The sequence below is a fragment of the Panthera leo genome, chromosome A1 (assembly GCF_018350215.1).
Source record: "Panthera leo isolate Ple1 chromosome A1, P.leo_Ple1_pat1.1, whole genome shotgun sequence".
NCBI lineage: Eukaryota > Metazoa > Chordata > Mammalia > Carnivora > Felidae > Panthera > Panthera leo.
This window is the reverse complement of record NC_056679.1, coordinates 112,686,594-112,709,820: the sequence shown is the minus strand read 5'-3', so window position 1 is coordinate 112,709,820 and position 23,227 is coordinate 112,686,594. Positions and strand designations below refer to the sequence as shown.

Genomic DNA, 23,227 nt, shown 5'->3' with positions numbered 1-23,227 from the left:
CAGCCTGCATCGGCATCTGTGACTTCTACCAGCATTCCCAGGCCAGGATGGATTTCCTAGCCACCAGCCCTGGCGGGGAAGGGTCCTGGGCCCACTCCTCTAGGACACTAAGGGGACCCATTGGCTCTGTCCTGAGCAGAGTCGCTGACATGTGCAGTATAGTAGCCTGCCTTGACCCAGAACTGTTGTGAATCTAGGCTGTTGGGTAAGAAAGGCCAGCACAGGAGGAGGGGGAGGAAACGCTCCCTGACACGTGTGAGACCTTTGGTCCAGTCACAGTGACGCATGTCCCTGTGGCCAGCGCAGGAAGAGGCCTTCTTGGATGCACACACATGCCCTCCCACCGCACACGGACCACATCTCTGTCTGTGTCCCAGGAAGACAAACCACCTCATCCCATGCACCCTTTCTCACTCCCTCTCCACCACCTAATCACATCCAAACAGAACCGGGAGGTGACCTGTGATCTATTCTTAAGTGCCAGATGAGAACACAGATAGCCTAATAGCAAAATAGTTCTATTTGTTTATAAAAAAAAAAAAATTAAAAATCCTAAATCAAAAATTGTACTGTAGGTAGCACTGTTTAGAGAACAACAACAAAATCCAAATGATGTATTTTTACCTTTATTATCTTGTATTTACTATTTTTACCTAAAATGGAAAGAAATAAAATTACCTCATAATAGCCTGTGGAGCCTCCGTCAATGTGCCGCCCTCCTGCCATCCTGTGGCCTGTCTGGAGGTGGCCTTGAAAGCCCATGGGCCAGCACTTCTCTGGGAGGAGAACGGGGCAGGTGTGGAGAGGGAAGGGACCAATCCCCTAAGATCATGCAGCCAGAACGCCTACCTCCTAGCCCTCCTCCTATCCCCAGACCTACTGACCCCAACTTGACCAATGTCAGGAAGGAGGTAAAGAGAATGGTGAGGGAAGTGAAACATTTCCTCCCACCCACCTCTCACCCTCTTTCCCTGTGTGGGAGGAGAAGGGGTGCCTGACCCCGCACCCCCACACCTTTCGGGAGGGACCTGAGTGTGAGTGCAGAGAGCGGCCACCAGAGGGAGTCCTAGTCCCAAACAACTCCCATTCAGAGCAGGTTGGAGAAGATGCCCTTGGATTCAGGGAGAGGCCACTGGCCTTACAAGTAATACTAGCCAGATGTAATGAGTGAGCATTTGCTGTGTACCAAGCACTGTGCTGAAAGCTCTCCCGCATCCATCCACTGAACCCTCACAGCAACCCTGTGAGAAGAAAGACGCTCAGGGTCACAAATTCAGATACCTTGCAGATACCCTGGAAGGGCTAAGTGTGTGTGTGTGTACGCACAGGTGTTTCTTATACATGGATATGTATGAGGGGGCTTCTGTTTCAAGATATAGAGTGCATCTTCAGAGATAAAACACATTTTACTTAACAGCTGCTCTAGGAAAAGAGCAGATCAGGAGCACCAAATAAAAGCGAGGTTGGTCCCAGCACTGAGGCAGTGGGGTGGACCATGACAAACAGGGCAGCTGAGCCCTACCGAAAGTGGGCCACAGACACTCAGCCCGGCCCACTGCTGCCATAAAGAATACAGGCCCAGGTTTGCCAGATTTTCCCAATTTCTGGGCATGGAGTAGGGGAGCCCACATTTGTTGGGCCCCTGGCAGCCAAGATGAGTGGCTCGAGAAGATGCCCTGAAATGTGGTTTCACACCTGGGCTTTCCTGGCACCATCATCCAACAAGAAGGAAACAGGTGCCTGATGCATACTGTAAGTTTACGGTCTGGGAGCTGTTCACCTGGGGTCCTTGCGAGGGGCCATAGATGGATCTCCAAAACCCTGCAACCCCTCAAGTGCCCTGCATATTGTGTGCTTGTCTTTGTAATGGTGCGTTGTTCTGGAGAGCACACCTGCAGTGTGCCCCAAATACTCATCCATGGCCCCCTCAAAGCCTGCAGCTGATGACCGACATCATTCAGCAGATGTGTACTGAATCCCTCGTCAACCACTGGGGGTGCAACACATAAGCGTCCAAAGGGGCTCCTTTTTATGCCTGGACTCCGACTAAGAAAGCCGATGTGCTTTGTAAGAAGAGCAGTTGATTTATCCAGGGGACAAATTACCAGCACTTCTGGAAGATTTCCTTTCAGATCCCTCACTTATCTTCATCAGAATGCTAATAAACGCTTTGAAGATGCATTATTCAATTTCCCTATCTGCCTTCAACCAGAGGCAGGTGGCAACCCTGCCTGGGATTTGAAAATCCTGGGGTGCCCTTTTCCCTTCAAGCCTAAGCCTCAAATTCTCCCTTTCAGGAGATAAAGAAAAACAAGTCCCACTAAGGAATTAAAAACGGAAAAGGAAAACTAGCAACATCCATTAGGTTTTTGATGCCACATCTTAGGGGTGAAGGCCGTCCCAGAATGGATTCTGAGCTGCCGGGTAGATGTCGCACAGGAGAGGGACACCAGGCTCATGGAGAACTGTTGAGAGGCCTTGGAACTGATGGCTGGCAGACCTATCATCTGGAGCTGAGGCAAGAGCTTAGTGATTTTCCAGGCACTGACAACCTCCCTCCCCCACCCCCATCTCCTTGCTCCTGTTGAATGAGCCAGATGAGGGAGGCAGCCGTGGGAGAAATAAAACAGGAGAGTGAAAAATGGAGTCAGAGAGGGGCTCACAGACACGGGAGGAGAAAGGGCCCAGGCCCTCCCTGGAAAGTCCACAGACCCCCAGACTTGCACACTTCCCAAAGCACCCTATCCATCCCCTTGGAGCATGCCGCACAGCTATCCATACAGAAGTCTGTAACTTTCATGTATGCCTGTAACACCTGTCTCCGCTGCTTGCCAGGAAGTTCCATGAGGCGGTGTGGGTCTGTTTTATTCCCGCTGTGCACTGGCACAGGGCCAGAGAGCTGCCACTCCATGAATCATTGCTACGCCCAGTTTTCAAAAATCCCTTCAGATGGCGCCACTGGGCTCTGAAAATGTGAGTTTACAGGAAACACCAGCCATTGTTCTGTGCAGACAAGCAAAACACTGCAGCTATTTCCCTCCTTGTCACAGCGTGGAAGGAGCTCCAGCTTCCAGTACCCTCTCTTACTACGAAGCTGCTTCAGACTGGGCTGGGACCAGACAATCACAGCACAGACCAGGTGGCGGGGGGGGGGGGGGGGGGGGGGGTGGATGGGCAGGGCGAGGGCCTGGCGGCCCCATCCAGGTCTCTGGGGAACCAGTGCTGAAGCAGAGAGTTCTCCAGTAACTTGTCACTTCTGATGGCTCCTAAGACGACTCGGCAAATCCTAGTGACACATCCTGGACCAAAACCCCCAATTAGTCCCCAGAGCTATTCCTAAAGGAAGTGTGCTCACACACTTGAGAAAGCACAGCCTGCCTCCTCTGTCCGTCAAAGTATCTCCCTCCCTCCCTCCCATGAAGACTGGAAGACAAAACAGTGACTGACACAACCAGGCTAAGGCACATTCCTTAATGGAGGGGCAGCTGTGTGAAAGCCCCTCCAAATGGCCGTTGGCCTGGGAAGGCCCAGAAGGACACCTTCAAGTCCACTTGCCCCCAGGAGGCCAAGACTAGTCACCCTGCTGGGACCTGCTGTGCTGGGACCTGCTGGGAGCACTGGGTGTCCAGTTACAAATAAGCAGCCTTGGGCCCATCACTCCTCAAAGGGTTCATTAAGGCTTGTGAAAAGTGTGGAGGTGGAGGCTCCCAGAGAGTGACAGGAATTAGGAGTCTGATCCTCAGAGGCAAGGAGGCAACGCCCCCATTCTGTTTCTGTGTCTTACCCTCATCCCTAGGAGGGTGAATGTGCTAGAAGGAAGGGACTCCAGGAGAGACACAGGATGTAAATCAGCTCAGGCAACAAAATCCCTTGGGCCTGGCCTGCAGACACAGCAAGGGCCCGGGCTGACCCAGCCTCATCCAGCTCTTGGGAGCGGAGGCCGCGAGCTGGCTCTTCCCGGAGGAATCCCCAGCCACTCTTTGCTTGGGGATTTCTCCCTCTGCTTCTCCACTGCAGTCAAGCAGCTGGGAAGTCCCTCTGCTTCCGGGAAGGAAGGATCCAGACACAGGTAATGAATACAGGGGTCCGGGGCTGGGGTTTCCAGAGCCCTGAGTCTTCAAGGAAGGGAGAGACAACTGAGGGAAAAATCACAAAGTTGGAAAGAAATGGCGTTGGAGGAGCATAGGGCTCTCCCGTACCCAGAAACGCCTCCCTGCAACAGGGGTGGGACAGGGAAGGAGGCCTGGTGCTGAGAACTGAAGGTCAAGGCAGCCTGGCCCTGCCGGTGGAGGAAAAGTACTCCATGCCCACAGACACGGGGCCGGCAACTAGAAGGCCACATCCTCGTCCCAGCCCAGACACCCCCCATCCACGTCCATGGAGGCTGGAGAAGGAAGAAGGAAGGGCTGCCCACCACACCATCCCCCACCCCTGCCTGATTAAGGGCAAAGTACACTCGCAATACAATATGGTCCAAAAGTGTGGATTCCTTGTCCTCCAAGTGAGTCACAAATAACTGGGTGAGGGGTGTCTGGGTGGCTCAGTCAATGGAGCATCCGACTAGATTTTGGATCAGGTCATGGTCCCAGGGTTTGTGAGATGGAGCCCCCGAGTTAGGCTCTACGCTGACAGCACAGAGCCTGCTTAGGATTCTCTCTCCCTCTCTCTCTCCCCCTCCCCTGCTCACGCCGTCAGTGTCTCTGTCTCTCTCTCTCTCTCTCTCTCAAAATAAATAAGTAAACTTAAAAAAGAAAAAGAAAGAACCAGGTCAAGCAGAACCTGCTGTGTCTGGACAGGGACCAGCATCAGCTGTGCCCACTGACCAAAGAGGCCCGTGGGTCCTGTGGTGCTGACCCCAGACACACCAGGGCCAGTGACCCACTGGCCCCAGCAGCGTGCTGGTAAGCAGAAGGCAGAAAAAGCAACTTAGATCCAAATAAAAGTTTATCAAGACACTTTCAGATGTCTGAGTGTAGATTCGGACGCTAGCTGAGTAGACAACACTTCCCTCTTTGCCACACCCACCCGAAATCTGTGTGAACTCACAGATCAAGCAGGGGGAAGGCAGGGGTGAGGGGGGCGGGAGGGGCGGCCATGGGGCACATAGGCTTTGTATCCACACTGCCCCATGAGTAGAAACACAATTCACCACCGCCCCCCACCCCAGGCAGAGGCTGGCACCTGACCCCAACTTAACCAACCAGAGTAACCAGCACCCCAGAAACCACCATGGCCCCAAGCAGGGCAATCACGTTCCTGCCTTGAGATGCACATACACTCAGACACCAAGAAAGAGAAGTCATTTCTTCCTACTAGGGTTGCTGAACAGGAGAATGTGAGTGTGAGCCAGCAGCAGGGGACCCCTCCTTGCCTCACAGACAGGGAGTGTCTGGGAAGGAAGTGAAACCAGAGAGGAGGATTAAAGGAGAGGGGAGGAGACAGCAAGAAGGAAGTGAGGGGAGGTAGCGGAGGGGAGGAGGGAGCAGGTGAAAGGTGTCCCCCTAGCGCCCTTCTTCCTGCAGCTCCTCCTTACAACTGGGGAACTGTTCCAGAAGCCGCCTGAGCTCAGCAGGCAAATAAACCCCACTGTTGAAGAAGCTGGTCTGCACAGAGTTTCTGGACAGCTTTTACATTCCCAGAGTCTGATGGACACAGAAATGACAGGATTTCTTTGCCCCACCCATCCCCTTGGGGCTGTTTGGTGTTTCGGTGGTTAGAGGAGCTGGGCCAGAAACTGACCATTCTGTTTTTCTTGAGATTCAGTGAGGTTCTGACATAGGTGATGGCCTCGAGCTGGTTAAATTGATCAAGGGCAAATCTACAAGACACTGGACGTGAGGGCTGGCCAGGGGCCCAAGCGATGCCTGTACCTCAGGACTGGCGGAATAGGGTGCTCCCTGCTCTGCCCAGGCTCCAGCTCTGAAGAATGCAGATTTGGCACCCTGGACACCTCTGGGATGGGGCCCCGGTGAGGCACCTCTCAACGGCTGTGCGGGCAGCAAGTAGTGGGGGAGACTGAGGAGGGCAACACAGAAATGGGGACAAGGCAATCAGCTGGTCACTAGACGTATCATCTTGTTGGGGGTGGGGATCAGTACTCAGACATTCTAGAAATAACCAGAAGACACTGTGAGGATGATCAGGTGCTGGCTGGTGAGGTTCCTGCCGCAAATGGGAAATATACAGCCTTATGTTGTAGGTATAGGCTGGGGAAACGGACTATCTGAGTTACATAGAGACAACTCAATATTGGATGTGGGGGCATTCTTCTGTCTTCCATGAGCACAGATGATGCAGAGTGCCATGAATCCCGGCAGCTAGGCCACAGACTCAGAGGGTTTTCAGTCTGCTGGTGCCATGGGGATCAGACCTGAGCCAGGTCAGTCTCAGAAAGAGAGAGGAGGTAACTCTTTGGATCATTTCGGTGACAGAACAGAACAGAGCCCCAGGGTTTTGTGCTCAGCTCCAATCAATCACAGGAGAGACAATTCAGCAAAACACAGCCTCCGGTGCTTTCCCAACCTGCACGACTAAATCAGAAGCCCCCACAGCCTGTTGAGCCCTGCGGAAGGTGAACATTCTGAGAGCCGAGCTGTTTTTTTAGACACATCTTTACATGCAAATGCTCACAGCATCGTCACTGTCTGTCACCAACAGCGTGAACAGAATGCGGATTCTGTGCTCCGGCAAAGGCCATGGGGGTTGGGGCCAGAGCTGCTGCTCCTGACGGTTCCCCTCCAAAGATACACTCAGACGCGCTTGCTGAGTCCTGGGACTTCTGAACCTCTGTGTCCCCAAGCAGCAGCTCAGGATGACTGATTTCCATTGGACCGAGGCTGCACCGAGAGGACAGTATGTATGGATCAGTATTCTAGTCACTCTGGACAGATGTTTCAGTTCTTCTCCCAAAGGGGAGAAATACCATTTTCCTGATTCTTAAAGACCTCCCAGTGGGTCCTCCCCCTGCAGACACATGACAGGAAAGATTCAGCCCAAGGCGAAACATAAGGGACTGCTTCTGGGAAACGGGAGTCGACGGTCTGAGACAAGAGCACAGGTGTATGAGAGCAAACCATGGGAATGGTCGTTCCACACACACGGCCCAGGTGTGTATCACCCACAGGGTGACAGGGCAGAGCCCTGCAGGCCACCACAGGGAGGCGCACTGCCTTCAGGTAATCCTGGAGCAGACAAGGAGGGGGGCATGTCTGCGGCTCCATGAAGATGAAGCCCCCGGGGGGCCCTGTGCAGGGACTCCACGGGGCTCTCTGGAGGCCACCGCCAGAAAGAGGCGGCTGGAACCGATGTCAAAGAGGCAGCAGAGAGGAAAGAAGAGACCAACTACCTACCTGCCAGGCCTCGGAGTCTCCTCCAACACCCAAGGGCAGAAACCACCATCAGCACGGAGCAAAGGAGCCTGGGTCCAGGGAAGCTCCCCAAGTCACACCACCGGCCTCCCAGCCCAGGAAACGGCAGGGCCAGCCGCATGGGGTGCCAGCACAAAGAGAGCAAGGGGGCACAAGGGCCTGGCCTGGCGGTTTCTCCTGGTCTACGAAGTGTTTGGGTGACTTTCCAAGAAAGCAAGGAAAATGAGGGTTCCGTGAATTAAAACCTCAGTGGCCCCCACGAAACAGGCCTCCAGGTCCTCGGGCCCTTGCTTATTCCCCACCCACATCCACACTGGCTCGGTCATATGACCAGCGTGAGCCAACGGGACGCTAGCCAGCATAGTGCTAGCAGAGGCTTGATTAGCACATGCCCACTGGAGCTCATCTCGAGGAAGCCTAGCTGTGTCCCGAAAGGGCTGGGCTACCGAATGTTGAGAGGCCACGTGGAGAGAAACCTTGGCTCGCTAGAGTGCTTTGCAGTCTAGCCACGCTCCCAGCCGATGCAGCCACAAGAGAGACTCAGCTGGGCGGAGAAGAGCTGCCCAGCTGAAGCCTGTCAACCAAGGAATCATGGCAAGTAAAGTTTGGAGGTACTATATTACCCAAGCAGGAGATAAACAAAGGGACTGAAGGGGAGCCCAGGAACTTTGCACATCACGCCCAGCCCAGCCACAGGAGAGGAACCTCACCCGCTCACCCCAAGAAGGTGACTTAACTCCAAGGACCTCAATTAACAGCGCCTTAGGAATGCAAGTCAGCTGGTGTTCATAATAAAGGCACAATCGGGGTTCTCAACGACTTAGATCGACAGAAAGAAACCCTGTCTCTGTCCACCAGTAGATACCCCCAAAACAGCACTGGCCTTCTTCTGGAAGGATGACCCCGGTCAGGGCAGCCTTCCCCTCCACTCATGCGTGGCAGCGTGTGGGGCGCCCAAAGGATGCTGTGGACTCTGGGGGCGCTGGGCATGCTGCAGGCTCCCTGGAAAGAAAGGAGGCGAGTCCAGCAACAGTTAAGTGGATTGGTGAGATTTTAATAAAAGCGGTGGACAACACAGAGGTGATGTCTCGGTAGTCAGTGAATCACTGCCAGCGGACAAAGATAACACACCCTTAGGTTTCCAACCTTACAGGTGTCAGAGCACTTTCTCATCCTTTACCTCTTTTAATTAAAACAGCAACCCAGCAAAGTGGGCAGAGGAGAATTCATTACCGTCTTTGCAAAAAAAGAATTGAAGTAGCTCAGGGATCCCACTGAGTAGAACCACCAGGAACTGAAGTTCAGCCCCTGAGCCCCGTGAACTGGCCTGGGTGCAAGGGGGGTGCCCATGAACACAGGTGAATGGGAAGACTGCCCTTGGGCTGGACCCCAAGTGTCCAAGTGTGGGTCTCCAAGTATGGCAGCCTGGGGGAGGAAGGATGCTCCTTGCAGGGCATTTCTCCATGTGTTCTAGAACTCCCTGCCTCAGGAGGACAGCTGTCCTCCTACCTGGGACACTCATTAATGATGTGCATCTACAGACTGGGAGTGGGGCTTAGCAATCTGTATTTCAAGATGCTCCCAGGTGACTCCAAGGGTCCATCATGTTTGAATACTAACGCCGCAGAGGGCCCTTTGCCGCATGGCATGGGTATCAGGTTACTTGACTGGTAAGAATGGAAATGGGGCCGGGGACTCATGGTCCAGTGCTCTCACTAACTCTCCAGTCTTCACCAAGGAGGTGGGACTGATCCAATATTGGAAGGCTCTCTGAGATTTGGGCACGAAGGAAAGATGTAGGGTAAAACGTGGGAGGCACCAAGAAAAAAAAAAAGGTCGGGGTGAATAACTCAATCCCAGTCTACCCTATGCTTCATATCCATTAATAAACATCATTATGAGGCAAACAGGCATAGCAAAGGGACAGGAAACACTAACAAGGGTTAGGCATAGTAATGTTCTCCAGGGTCTTGTCTCGTTTCCCGGAGGTGAGGAGATGTCATTCTTGCACTGGGGCATGGGTGGGGACTCTGCCCACTCTGTCCTGGGGTCTCCAGATTCACCTGATGTCAGACAGCAGAGCTCAGGTGGACCACCTGCCCGAGTGGGACAGCAGGCTTCCCGGGTGCCCTGGCATCAGACCTCCTCCGCGGGGCCGCTCATCCCCCATGTGGGCGGCTCCTGCCCATGGAGACAGGTGCAGGAGTGAAGCGCCCACGATGCACAGTGAGTGGGCATGGGGTGGGAGTAGGGGCGTCCTCTCCTCTTGGCCTCACAACTAAGGTCATCATATTTGAGACCCATCTCTTATTTCTTATTTTCACCCTTTCCTTCTCTTGGTGATGGAACCAGAGCCACTTCCGGTCTTTATCCGGAGGAAATGTGCTGTTTAAGTGTGCTCATAATTGGAGCTGGTAATCTGCTCCTTAATTCTCAGCGTGTTTCCCCCGCTCAGCTCACCGAGCCCCTTCCTGCCTCCTGTTCTATTTTCATCCTGGCCTTCCCAGGTGGGGACTCCTTAAAGGGGCCCAGCTGGCATTCTATCTTTTTCCTTTCTTTCTAAATGGCCCTCACAGACCCCAAATGTGGGCCTTTTCTTCCTCATGGTTCAGAGCGAGGCTCTGATCAAGGGCTCTGAGGGGCCAGAGAAGCACCTTCCAAGAAAGGACACTATTTTGGGAGTTTGGACAGTGGAAAGGCCCCGCCTACTCACCCTCTGGCTTAGCAGAGCCCAGCGAGGACCCTCCCATCTGTGGGGGAGGACAGACGTCCTCTCTGAAGCCAAAAATGGTGAGTGTCTCTTCCACCCTGGCTGTCCTCTCAAGTGGGTGCAGAGAGGGTGGAAAAGTGTCCTTGGTGACATCATTGGCGGTGCCATTGTGAATCAGAGCTCTTGGGCCCACTCCCTTCCTCTCTCCAGGGCCCAGCCCCACCTCCAGCCTGGGCAGGGCCGGGGAGCCAGGGTGCTCCCGAGGGGCTGAGGGAAGCACGGGAGGAGCAAGGACCTCAGAGAGGGGAGAGAAATAAAAAAGCAAATGACTTTTACTGTTTCATTTTATACCGTTCTTTTTTAAAAATTATTATTCTCATTACAAAAGTAAACCGGAGCCGCTGGAGAAATTTTCCCAAAACCTCAGCACTCAGAAGCAAATGAAAATTGTCTTTAATCCCAGGGCACAGAGATAGTTACTGGGGGTGACTGTGGTTTGTTCCGTGTATTTATATCAGCCTTCACCCACAAGCTCGAGTGGACAAGGACTGTAACCTTACTTTTCCATTAGCCAGTCTCTGGGAGGAGCCCACCCCACTCTTCCTCTGAGGTGGTAGAGATCTCAGCTCCGGGTGCCCACACCCACTCACCTGACACTGTGCTAAATTCTGCGGGCTGCTGGTAAGTGGGCGATCGTCCCATACACAGCCTTCCCCGCGCTGGCATCCGCCAAGCACCTGCTGTCCTATCGGCTTCCTAAAGGTCAGTCCTGGAAGGTGCTGTTGCGTCGACCTTCACCCCCATCCAGAAGACATCCTCCGACGCCTCCACACGGCTTGCACGCCCTCCCTGGAACACTGGCTCAGAAGCTCTTCTGTCTTCAAACCATGTTGGAGCCGGAGGAAACTAGCTGTTGGCCCTTGGCACTTCCCGGTAGGCAGAGGTGGGTTTGCAGAAACTATTCCACCTTCTTGCACCCGGTGTGGCAGGGGGAGCCAAGCCATCCATACTCTGAAAGCTGCCTCCCTGGGGCTCTACCCAAGAAAGGTATTTATTATCTCCTTCTGCACCCTGATCCTCAAAACTATCCCTTGTTCCTGCCACCCCCCTCAAGGCAGAGAGGTCTCCTTGTCTCCCAACCAACTTCCCTCTTCACCCTGCGCCGAGAGCAGGAAGGTCTCCTATGACGTCAAGGATGGGAACGTTTGCCTTTACACAGAGCTACCATGTAAGGTGGAGGGGTATACGCACTGCACAAACACGTGCCCCTGAGTGGTGAGGATACAGCAGGAGGCTCCCACCTGCCCTGCCCTGACAAGGAGAAAGGCACCTTTTTATAATCCACCCAAAGCTACCATACATGGCCAGCACAGCCCTGCCCTTAGTCATGATGTCTTGTTCCAAACCTTATACCCAGGTCTAGACTCGTGAAACTCAAAAGTCAGCCATTTGACTCCTTTGTGAGTTGAGTCCTGCACTGTTTTCCCTTCCCTGAGGCTTCTCATGTCGGGCTGAGTGTTGTCTCCGTCTGCAGGCAAGAATCATAGGTGTCAGGAGATGCCTGACGATATCACACACACCCACGCACATGCACATGCACACTCCCAGCTCCAGTGCTGGATCTGAATCTTAGGGTTTGAGGCCAGAACTTACATTTAAAAATCTCCCCCAGGTAGGGATGCCTGGGTGGCTCCGAATCCTGATTTCAGCTTAGGCCATGATCTCATGGTTCGTGAGTTTGAGTTCCACATCGGGTTCTGCACTGATGGTGTGGAGCCTGCTTGGGATTCTCTCTCTCTCTCTCTCTCTCTCTCTCCCTCTCTCTGCCCATGCTCACTCTCTCTCTCCCTCTCAAAATAAATAAACTTTAAAAAAATAAAAACTCCCCCGGTGGGTCTGCAGGGGGTCGAGGAGAAGCCGCGCCATGAGGAGAACCTGAGACCCAGTCCCTGGAGCACATGGCCCCACAACCCTCAGCTCCCCTTGGAGGGGGTGCTGTGCAAGGGCGGTGTAGGCCATTACGTTTCTTGCCTCGGCGGGTGAATTCGGTGGGGCTGGATGGTGAATGGTCATATCTCAGAATGCCCTTGACCTCCCCCCCACCCGCCAAGAGCATCTCGTTTTTTTCTCTATTTGGCTCCGGTTGAGAGGCTGAGAAAATCCACATCACGCCAGCTCTGGGGGAGACGCACCCTAAAGGCTTTCATAAAGAAGAGCCACATGACTGGAGTCATTCAGCCCACTTCCCTCATCCAGCAGAGCGAGCCCATGGCAGCCTCCTCAGGGGGTGGTGGCAGGAGCCCCTTTCTGAGCCACAAGGGGCTGCGGGGACCAAACGTGCCTCCCCAGAGGACGGAGGAAGCCTGTGGGGATGGAGACATCCCAAATTCTGACCTGAAAACCCAACCCAGTAGGAGAGCAGGTCAGATTTCTATCGCCTCAGCATAAAATGGCAATGCTAATGTGGTTTCCAATTTCGGTTTTAAAATGCCACTTAAAGGACAGCGTCAGTTCCCTCACTTAAGACTTTTTTAAAATAATCACATTTCCTCATGAATCAGGCCGTGGGCATATCTGTCCTTCCTTCCCTGTCAAGAACTGGCAGAGCAAAAAGGATATTTTCTCAGATCTTTTCATAAGCAGTTGCTGCTTGTTTGGTCTGTAGGTCTTTCTCACTCCTACCCGGCACCCTCTGTCCCTCCTGCCCACGGCCTTGGCCCTGGCCCAGGAAGGCCCCCGCCTCTCCCCTGTGGGGGCACATGGTACCCCCAATGACAGAGGTGCAGGAAAGACCAGGACGGAAGTGGCCAGGGGCAGGTTTGGAGCAGGGGTAATTGGACTGTAGGGAGGAGTTTATCCAGAATTAAAATTATAGGGACCCCTCACGGTTTTATGGGAAAGAAACCAAATTGTTTAAAAAACAAAAACAAAATGAGATCCTTGAGGAAAATAAAGAAAACATAATTTCAAACCCTGAAAGGAATATGATCCCAAATACTGTCAATTTGGATTTTCTCCCCTCTTTCTAGGCAAGAATGGAACTCCTTCCCTATAGTTTTAAGTATAGGTGGGGGGAGGGACATGAAACTTGAATGTTGTCAAAAGGACATCTCTCCTTTGCCACCTTCCCATTAACTTAAGATGTGACTTCAGAATTTGTGCCCATGAAGACAGGGTGGGCAGAAGGCTCAGGCCAGTGGCCAGGGACCCATCGAGAGCCTTCTCTGGAGGATAGGGTTTGCAGGCTTGGCCTGGTCTTTGCAGAAGGAGGTGAGCAGGGAAGGGGTCAGGCCTCTGACGGCTCACGGCCCACGCAGGACTCAGCTCAGGAGCGAGATCCAGAGGCAGAACTCAAGCCCGCACCTGCTGTGGCGCCCCCACCTGGCCCAGCTCCCCAGGGCCCGCCCAGGGTCCTCACTGTGTAGGCAGCTGAGAGGACATAGTGATGACAGGAGCCGGTGACACCCCTTCCTGGGGCAGGTAGGGCCCCAGCCCCAGGACTTCTTGCAGCTGCACAGCTACAGGCCTCAGCCATGCGTGAGGCCACAGGTGCTCCGGAACACTCCATGTACCTCCCAGGTGTCCGCTCAGCTGTACCTGAACCATCAGAAGGTTGAGTTCAATGCCCCTTACCAGTCCTTCCTTTGGGGCACCCCCTGCCCCTCCTGTTTCCCACACCCCAGACATCAGGCATCCCTGACCAGTTGGAAGAACAGTCCCTCAACTTGTCTCTTCTTGGGAACGCTCAGCCTCACAGACCTAGGTCTGCAAGAATGGAAACACCTCTTCCCACCACCTCAAACGTGCTGCGGGCAGCATCTCACTTATCAAGGCCTCAAATGCGCTGCATCTACCGACCAGGCCTTATTTGAGCTCTAAAGGGCTCCGTGTAGAAATAATAAAGGAGGCTGAAAACAGGAATGTTCTAGAACAGCCACCCAGACTGAAGGGAAGGCCATAACTTGAGTCCATGAGCTGACTGATGTTGGATGTGTCAACTTTCTACCACCAGTGTCCTGTCCAGTTCCTAGCAGGGGGTGGGAGAAGAGGAGAATTCTAAATGGTTACTGTTTGCCTCCAAGATGACTTTTATTTCCTTCTTTACCCTAGTCTGTATTTTCCACATAACGACCAAACACTACTTTTATAAGCAGGATTAAAATAAGAGGGAATGAATTTTACTTTACAAAGGTCATTGGGAGCCACTGTAAGCCGTTGACTCTGGCAGTGACCTGAAGATAATCTGGGCTCGTGCTGGCAGGGAAGGGCACCCAGGATGAATGGAGGTGGGTCTCCCTTGAGGTCAACGAAGCTCAAGCTTGCGGGCCCCGGCTCATGTTCACCTGGTCAGGCATTTTTGTAAAATTTGCAAAGGTAAGGCATTTTATGAGGTAAGACTACTGTCTTCCTCTTCAACTCCCCTCTACCACCCTGGTCATTCCCAGGAACACGCCCACCACCCGCTCTCTGGGCTCACTCGTGCCAGGACTGGAAGGTACAGGATCGGGGGTGGGGGTGAGGTGTTCCTAAACAGCTGGTAGCAGGAAACATAGCTAAGGAAGGGAACTGAGGAAACGTTGGGCGCCAGAAGCCAGTCCGGATTGTTCTTCCACAATTGTTTTGGATCTTTATCACCTTTTCAAAATTTCTAATTTAGGGACACCTGGGTGGTTGGTTAAACGTCCAGCTTCATTCAGCTCAGGTCATGATCTCGCGGTCCGTGAGTTCGAGGGCCACATTGGGCTCTGTGCTGACAGCTCAGAGCCTGGAGCCTGCCTCAGACTCTGCATCTCTCTCTCTCTCTCTCTCTCTCTCTCTCTCTGCCCCTCCCCCACTCATGCTCAGTCTCTGTCTCTCAAAAATAGACATTTAAAAAAATAAAATTTGTAATTTATTTTGATTGTTTCTCTAAGTAAATACTTTAAAACCTCATTTTGTGCTGTCATTCTCAAAGACAGCCCCTAAGATGCACAAGGGCCCCACAAAACCTTGCTCTACCCCTGAGGACAGGCTGCAGAAGGACAGGGAAGGTCAGGAGGCTGCTGTGATGGCGGTGTCTGGTTGGGGGGGGGGGGGGGGGGCCTTGTACACCCACCATGCCGAAGCGGTCCCTATGGAAATGCCAAAAGCAAGAAGAGAGAGAAGGTCCAGCCGTGACATGCAGCCTGGGGCACTCATGGACCTTACATTGCTGGCCACGAAAACAAGGCACTGGCTGTGGCGGGGAGGGTATCTGGACTCTGACCTCGGCCCAGACTCAGGGACCAAAACCCAAGGACGTGACTCTCAGCCTCGGAAGACTCTGAATCTGAGGCGCACAGTCTAAACCGGCTGTAAACGGCCGGAGACTGCCTGGGTCTCACCCTCCCAGGAGAGGGGAAGGGTTAGCCAGGGCCAGGGCTAGGAGAGGGGGCTTCTGAGGAGAGGTGAGTCTTGCTGGGACTTCAACCCCTGGCACCTGCCTCTGCCTCCAGGCCTCCACAGCCCTCTGCAGCAGGCCAGCAGCCCAGCCCAGGCAGGGGAAAAATGACTCTACTCCTGACCACCCACGGAGCCCCAGCCCTGCCCTGATCTGCATGCATCTTGCCTGACAGGCGACCACTGGCCTGGCTGAGGCAGTTTTAGTCTCAGCCTCTCGCTGCCAGGTCCCTCCCTCCTCTCCACTCTGAGAGACCCCAGAAGGTTCTCCTGTACCTTATTTTTTTTAAGTTTATTTATTCTCAGAGAGAGAGAGAAAGAGCAGGGGAGGGGCAGACAAGGAGACAGCAAATCCCAGGCATGCTCCACACCGTCAGCGCAGAGCCCAACACAGGGCTCAAACCCACAAACCACGAGATCATGACCTAAAGCAAGATCAAGAGTCGGATGCTCAAGTGACTGAGCCACCAGGCACCCCTGACTCCTGTACCTTTAATCTACCACTGGCACTTCCACCAGTTAATCTCTGCCAGGTACTTCCTGGTGAACCGGAACTGACACAGGGCCCAAGTAGATTTTTCTTCTTGCCACAAGCAGAGTAATTAAAGGAGATGAAGAGCGAGTAACTCTTGCATCGTGTGATTCACCCTTTTCCAACGTGCTATCTAAAATGATACTGCATCTCATCTGATGTACTCATACTCAATCTTAGGAAACACAACTCTAGAAAAGAACCAGCTCTTCCCGAATGAATTCTTGTGCCCTGGCCTCACCACCGAGTTCCAGATCTTTCCATGAAGTAGTTCTCCCTCACTGCCACAGAAGAGGTGGGCTGGGGGGCCTCTTAATGGACCGAACAGACCTTCTCCTTTGAGAAGGGGTCTCCTTGCTGCCTGTCTCTACTTCTGGGCCTGAGGCACCTGCTCTGGTGCCCAATCTCTTCCCAGCATAAACTCACAAACTGGGCACTACCTCCCCCTGGAAATACAGGGGCAAGACCAGAGGGCCCAGCCAGACTCCCAGGTGCCCCTGAGCCTGGCTATGGATTCCAAACACCAGCCCTGTTCCAAGCCCTGAGGCCCCTTTTGGTACATGCTGGCTCTATCACAGCTTTGGCCTACTTCTCATTCTTGGCCACAATGGTGGCCTGTTCCTCAGCTTGCAGCGACCCCACTATGACTCCACACCACCGGCCGGCCGGGTCCAGGCAGCAGGAAGAATGCAGCTTCCCCATCATGCAAGCCTCTGTCCTTCCCAGAAAAGCCTAGGTGATCCAGCCCAGGGGGCGGCAACCGGTCACCGTCGGTCTCAGCAGCCCTGGAAGCTTAGTGTCCCTGTGGTCTGCTCAGCTAAAGGGACCCAGATGAGCAGATGAGGTCACAGGTTATTGGATATCAAGGCACGAACCAGTGAGACTTTGTCCAACATGTGGTCCACCAAGAGTCAGAGGCACCCACCACCTGCAGATCCAGACTGGCACCGTCTTCTGGGTGTCCCTGGCCGCAACCCCAGCCAGCCCTATGGATCTTTGTCACTGACTCTCTCCATCCCGCCATCCCACAAAAGAACCCGCAGGCCCCCGGCATCAGAGGACAGCGGTTGAGACCCCCTTTCTGGGAGAAGGGTGTCTGGGAGCGTTCTCTCTGCAGCCGGCCTCACGTGCACACCCCGTCCTTTCCCCCAAGTAGTCCTCCCCACAGACCAGACGGCAACCCCTCGCGGGGCCAGGCCTGACCGGTCCCCCAGCCTCTTTCCACTTGGGAAAGTGCTTCCTTTCAAGAGCTGCGCTTAGCCTTCTTGCTATTTAGTTCTCAAAAAACGGTCCTTCTAAAATGCAACCTTAATCTGCTAGGCACCATGGTTGCCAAAGCCATCTGTAAACAAACAGACAAACAAACGGAAAGCACTGCCCAGGGGGCGATGGTTCAAATGAAAAGGTCTGCAAGCAAGGGTATCATCAGCATTCGCGGAGGAACACTCCACAGCCATCACAGCACACAACACACACCAAAAACTATCCCAGCAGCAACAAACCCCAGACAGCAACATTTCACCCCTGACCTTCACCCCCGCCTCTCGGTGCCGCTGAGTGGTTTAATAATAATTCCCTTCACATGCAGAAGAAACAGAAATAGCTTCCCCAAGCGCCACAGGCCTCTCAGCACAGTTGATGAAATCCTGGGGCTCTAATGCTCCCAGGCTCCCAAGTTTCCATTAAGCAGCTGCCAAATGGCTCTGTCGTGGCCGGAAAGGCACCCTTGCCTCGCCTGCCTTGGTCCCTCCACAGACAGGCCAGAGGGGCGGACACATGTGTCACTCAGCAACCACGTAATGGGGAAGAGGTCCCTCTGGGGTCCCGGCCCTGCCACCTCTGCCTGTCAAAGCCAACTCGGATCCCCTTTATGATCTTTTCCGAGACTTAAATGTATGGGTACACAAAGCTCCCTTAATGGAAGGTCGCTCTGGCTTGTGTAACAAGCTGTGTAAACTTCATCTCTGCATTTACTCAGCACCAGCCTTGTTTAATTTCCTGTCCGGGGACGTTGGGGGAACGTGACTGCCCTCCCAGGGCTCTGAACATCTTTTGGAAAAGAAACCGTGCCCTCCCCACTTCGAGACCAAAAGACCCCCAAAAAAGGGCAAGATGCCTTCTCCAACTTTACCAAAAGGCAAGGCAGTTTGACCACATGCTTTTTTGCTGAGTTTCTCATTAGAAGTAGCCTAAGACCGAGGAGACGGGGCACCTGGGTGGCTCAGTCACTTGGGTGTCTGACTTCGGCTCAGGTCATGATCTCATGGTTTGTGAATTCGAGCCCCACATCGGGCTCTGTGCTGACAGCTCAGAGTCCGGAGCCTGCTTCGGATTCTGTGCCTCCCTCTCTCTCTGCCCTCCCCCTGCTCACACTCTGTCTCTGTCTCTGTCTCTCTCAAAAATAAATAAATGTTTGGGGCACCTGGGTGGCTCAGTCGGTTAAGTGGCCGACTTCGGCTCAGGTCATGATCTCTCGGTCCGTGAGTTCAAGCCCCGCATCAGGCTCTGTGCTGACAGCTCAGAGCCTGGAGCCTGTTTCAGATTCTGTGTTTCCCTCTCTCTGACCCTCCCCTGTTAATGCTCTGTCTCTCCCTGTCTCAAAAATAAATAAAACGTTTAATAAATAAATATTTAAAAAATTTTTTTTAAAGAGGGGACAAGTACAGGCTACAGAATGTCGGCTCCCTTGCATCCTGACCCAGCTGTGTGGCCTTGGCACATGGTGTCACTTCTAGAAGTGGCAGCTTCCTCCTTAGGGAAACGGCGGGATGCAACAGTACCTGTCTTCCAGGTCCCTGTGAGGAGAGAGATCACACCGAAGCCCAAGCCGGAGCTCGGCCTGTGGGGAGACGTCCGTGAATGGCAGCTACCGGCACCGCTCTGCCCTCGGAGGCAGTCACGTGGTCACGGTAGGGGCGAAGGGCGTGGTGAAGTGAAGTCTGGCTGCCCAGGTTCAAGCCTCAGCCCCACCACTCACAGCCTGCAAGCCCTTGCAAAATGCAATATGTTGCTGAAAAGCAGCAGCTGTGGGGAAGGAATGAGCGTGTCGGGGACCCCAGGCTCAGGGATTTCCCCTCCCCCCATCGAGAGCAGCGGTACCGCAGAGAGGCTCCATCCACACCAAACCCTTGGCGGACGCCCCTGCTCCATGCTGGCTTCCTGGATGCTCACAGCGTGTTGCCAGAGCAGGACCAGAAATCACCTACCATAAACCCTCATCTTACAGCCCAAAGGGCTGGAGCCTGTCCTAGACTCTACTTAGGACCTCTCCACTGAGCCGCCCAGACTGCCTGCCCTCGCCTCGTGTCTGACCTGATCTCACGCATGGGGCAGAGAGGAAGTAGAGATAGCAGGGCCTTGCTACCCCCCGTACAGAGGCAAAGACAAAATTCCGGGCAAAATCCCAAACCCAACTACTCCAGCCCTGCAATTCAAGCCTCACCGAGACCCAGGGAAATAAGACAGCAGTGGCTTCACCTGGATAAAAACTCTTCCATTCAACCCACACGCTCTCCCTCCCCCTGGCTGACAGCGTCAGTGAGGAAGCCTGTTCTGAGTTCACATAATGTCCCCTGGGACCCTGCTGCCTGAGAAAAATGCTGTCCAAAATAGGTCAGGCCTTCCAAGAGAGGGAAAACCTCCCCTCACCGGAGTCGCCCACTTGCACGGCTACTGCCTCACTTTCTTGTGGTGGCCGTCCTGTGCTGACGTGGGTAAACCCCGCTCCCCTCAGAGCCAGCTTTCCCATCTGGAGAATGAGGGGTTGACCCAAGAAGCATCAGGCGGGCATCAGGGCTCAGCGTCTACACCCTAGGAGGACACTGGGCAGCTCCTCAGAATACTGGGCAGATGAGGCGGTGCTGCATCCTTCCGGGTCCTGCTGTCCCCTCCATCCCACACACATCCACCTCCTGGCCCCGGGGGGCCCCCAGACGACTAAGAGGGAAGCACTCCGAGCCGGAGGCCTCGCTCAGCAAGCAGTTAAACACCGTGTAGGGTCGGGACTTGGGACCACAGTTTCGATGTCAGACAAAGAGGTTGCAGAGGTGTTTCTCCGGGGCTGAGACGGGATTTATGGGAATGAGCTCTGGCCAAGATTGGCCTTGCACACCTTGGTTTCTCGTATTGTGGCTGTGGCCAGGTGGGAGGGGCGGTGAGGGCGAGGGGGACTAACTCATCTTTCCCCCTGTTCACTCAGCCAGTGCTCACCAAACTCCCCCATGCACTGCACCCCTTGATGGGATGAGAGACATAGCTATGAACTTGGCTGAGCCTGTGGGAACCTCGGGAGAGTGACCAGGCAACAGAGCTGAGACTACGGTGAGGGGTGAGGTCTCTAGGGTGCAGAACTTCACAACTTCATGCCCCAGGCCTCTCACCCGCCTCCCGGTAATTCTGGTCCTGTCGGAAGATGACAGTCCAGGCTGACCAGTGCTTCTAGAGAAGTGCAGGGGCTACCGTAGCCAGGGCAACACCTCCCATTCTAGTCTGGGGGGGCGGGAGCTTGAACAGTTTCTCAAAGGAAGAGAGGAATTTGGACCAGGAGAACCCCTCAGTCCCCCTGACTGCTCACTTCTGTTCTGGCCACCAAGTCTTTGCCTGGAATGGCAAGGGCAGGTGGGCCATCGCCACTATCACAGCCTCCTCTGCCCCCCTGTGCCAGAGGAGAGCTGGCTCACAGTTGGGGGGGGGGGCACATGTGCCCCCAGGGCACAGCTAGAGAGGCGCCTGGGCCCATGCAACCAGTCCCATCTAGTCTCGGAGTGCCTCTGCCACCGCCCGGGGCCTCCCCCAGAGGCAGTGTGCCCTGCCTGCGCTACCCAGCAGCCAGTGGGGCTCCGCGCCCACCCGGCCTCACCGGGAGGGAGGATATCGAGGAGAACGAAAGCAGGTGTCCACGTCCAGCCGCGCCCTGCCTCTGAGTCGGTCTGCTGTCCACAAGTCTGTTTTGCGCGTGTCTCTGTTCACAGGTCTGTAACCGTTTCTTTGCCCGTCAGTCTTTCTGTGACCCTGTTTTTCCTCCCTCCCTCTCTCTGTGTGTCCCTCTGGCCGTAAGTGATGTGAGGCCGGGCCGGGGCAGTCGCAGCCTGTCCCCTCTCGCCCTCATTGGTTGGCAGCCGCTCCCCGGGGGCAGCCGCTGTCAGTCCCGCCCCCCCTCCCGTCCCCCGCCCGGGACCTGAGCGCGCTCAGAGCCGCTTCGGAGCGCAGTCTCCTGCTGAAGACAGGAGCGAAGCAGCCAAAGCGAGTGGGGACAGACTCGCCGCACACCGGGCATCTGAACAGGGACTCGCGGCTGCAGGACCGCCTGCTCCGAGACGCAGCAGCCGCGGCGGCGCCGGAGGACTCCCCGCCACCCGCCCTCGGTGCACCTGGCGTCCCGGCTCCGAGCAGGCACCCGAGCTGTGGCCGCACTCCCCGGGCGCCTCCCGCCGCCGCTGCAGCCTGGGGGAGCCCAGAGCCCGGAGCTCAGCAGAGCTGGGGGCCGGAGCCGAGAGCGCGGCTGCAAAACCGCAAGCCGGGTGATTGGGCACGGCGGGTGGCGACGGCAGGACACAGGGAAAGCCCGAGGGTCGCGCACTTGGGGCCGCCTGGCTGCTACCCGCAGGGACGGCAGCTGAGCGCGGAGGCGAGGGAGCGGCGCGGCCCCGGCTGACCCGAAGGCACCGGCTCCCGGTCAGGTGCGCGCAGCAGGGCGGGAGGGGCGCGCCATGGAGGCGCCCGGAGGCGCTGGTCCGCGCGACACCAAGTGAGGCGGCCCGGCCGGGGTCGGCGGCCTCGCGGGTCATGTACGGCGACGTGTTCAACGCCACGGCCGGCCCGGAGGCGGCTGGAGGCGGCGCGCTGGCCCTGGCGGCCACGGTCAAGGCAGAGGGCGCTTTGCCGCTGGAGCTGGCCACGGCGCGCGGCATGCGGGACGGCGCGGCCACAAAGCCCGACCTGCCCACCTACCTGCTGCTCTTCTTCTTGCTGCTGCTGTCTGTGGCGCTCGTCGTCCTCTTCATAGGCTGCCAGCTGCGCCACTCGGCCTTCGCCGCGCTGCCCCACGACCGTTCGCTGCGCGACGCCCGCGCGCCCTGGAAGTCGCGGCCGGTGTAGCTGCGGGGTGAGCCAGAGCCGGCCGGCGCAGTGTCCCGGTCTCACCCCCGGCCGCCAGTAGGAGCGGGACAGGGCGAGCCCGACGCCGGGGGTCGCTGGCCCCTGGGCACGCCGCGCCCTGATCCAAAGACCCTTTACGACCTCGAGCGGCAAGGCGGGCGTAAAGGGAGTCGGAGGCTTCGCGGGCTGCGTAGGGTCCCGATCCCAGCAGCCGCGGGCTTCCAAGGTTCTGATCCCCTGGAAGAGTCTCTTCCCCCTCCCCGGACAGCGGGTCTAGCCGGGGTGCCTTCCTGGAAGACGGCGCGCCAGCCCAGACGCAGGAGCCTTCCCCACCGCCTGCTGACTCCCTTACTTTGAACAACGGAGGGGCAAGCATGGCTCGGCGAGAGCGTAACTAGCCAGGGGGGCTGCCTAATCCAGACTCCCTGGCCGGGTGGCTGTCTTCCCGCGGCTGCTACCGCCTCTTCCACCCCTCGCCACCGAGGACCCCAGTCCCCAGAGAATCTGAGAGTGAACTCAGCCGGACTTGCAAATGATGGCCTTTGGGGGCTGCGTCTCCTCAGGGAAGTGAGGGGATGCTGACTTTAAGTAGGTCTCGCTCAGGTCCAAGGGTTCAGTTTTCTTTGTGGGCACGGGAGGGGAAGCTAGTCTAGAGGCACAGGGTCGCACCTGCAGCACCCTGTGGTCGGAGATCCGCATCCCGCATCTCTAGGGACCACATTTGTACAATAAAACCTCACCGAATTGGACCCAGTGCTGAGTACGCTCTGGTCATTGGTCGCGCCACTTTGGAAAGGGGGTTAAGGGCAGAGCTAGCGGGCAACACTCAAGCTCAATCTGCCTCCTACTTCGCCGTGAGCCAGATCAGTTTTAATGATACTTTCTCCTCTCTAGCTTTTACTCAGCGTCAATCAGGTAGTTGTTCTGCGAAGTGTTTTCTCAGAGCCCCTCTCAAAAAAAAAAAAAAAAAAAAAAAAAAAGGAATCGCTGCCTTATCTGCAGAAAAAATTCCCTGTAAATGCTCCATGGAGACCTTCTCTACAGGGCAGTTGCTTCCACCTGGCCCTCTCTTTTGCTCTCAGAGCCTTTTGGACCTGAACCCTT

The 23,227-nt window shown here is 55.3% G+C and overlaps 1 protein-coding gene across 1 annotated transcript; it reads left to right on the top strand.

Annotated features, from left to right (window-relative positions):
- The first annotated feature begins 21,811 nt into the window (after positions 1 to 21,811).
- On the top strand, positions 21,812 to 22,877 carry SMIM32 (small integral membrane protein 32). Its single transcript, XM_042905965.1, has one exon. The coding sequence runs from the start codon at positions 21,812 to 21,814 to the stop codon at positions 22,121 to 22,123; it is 312 nt and encodes a 103-aa protein (XP_042761899.1). The 3' UTR covers positions 22,124 to 22,877.
- The last annotated feature ends 350 nt before the right edge of the window (positions 22,878 to 23,227 follow it).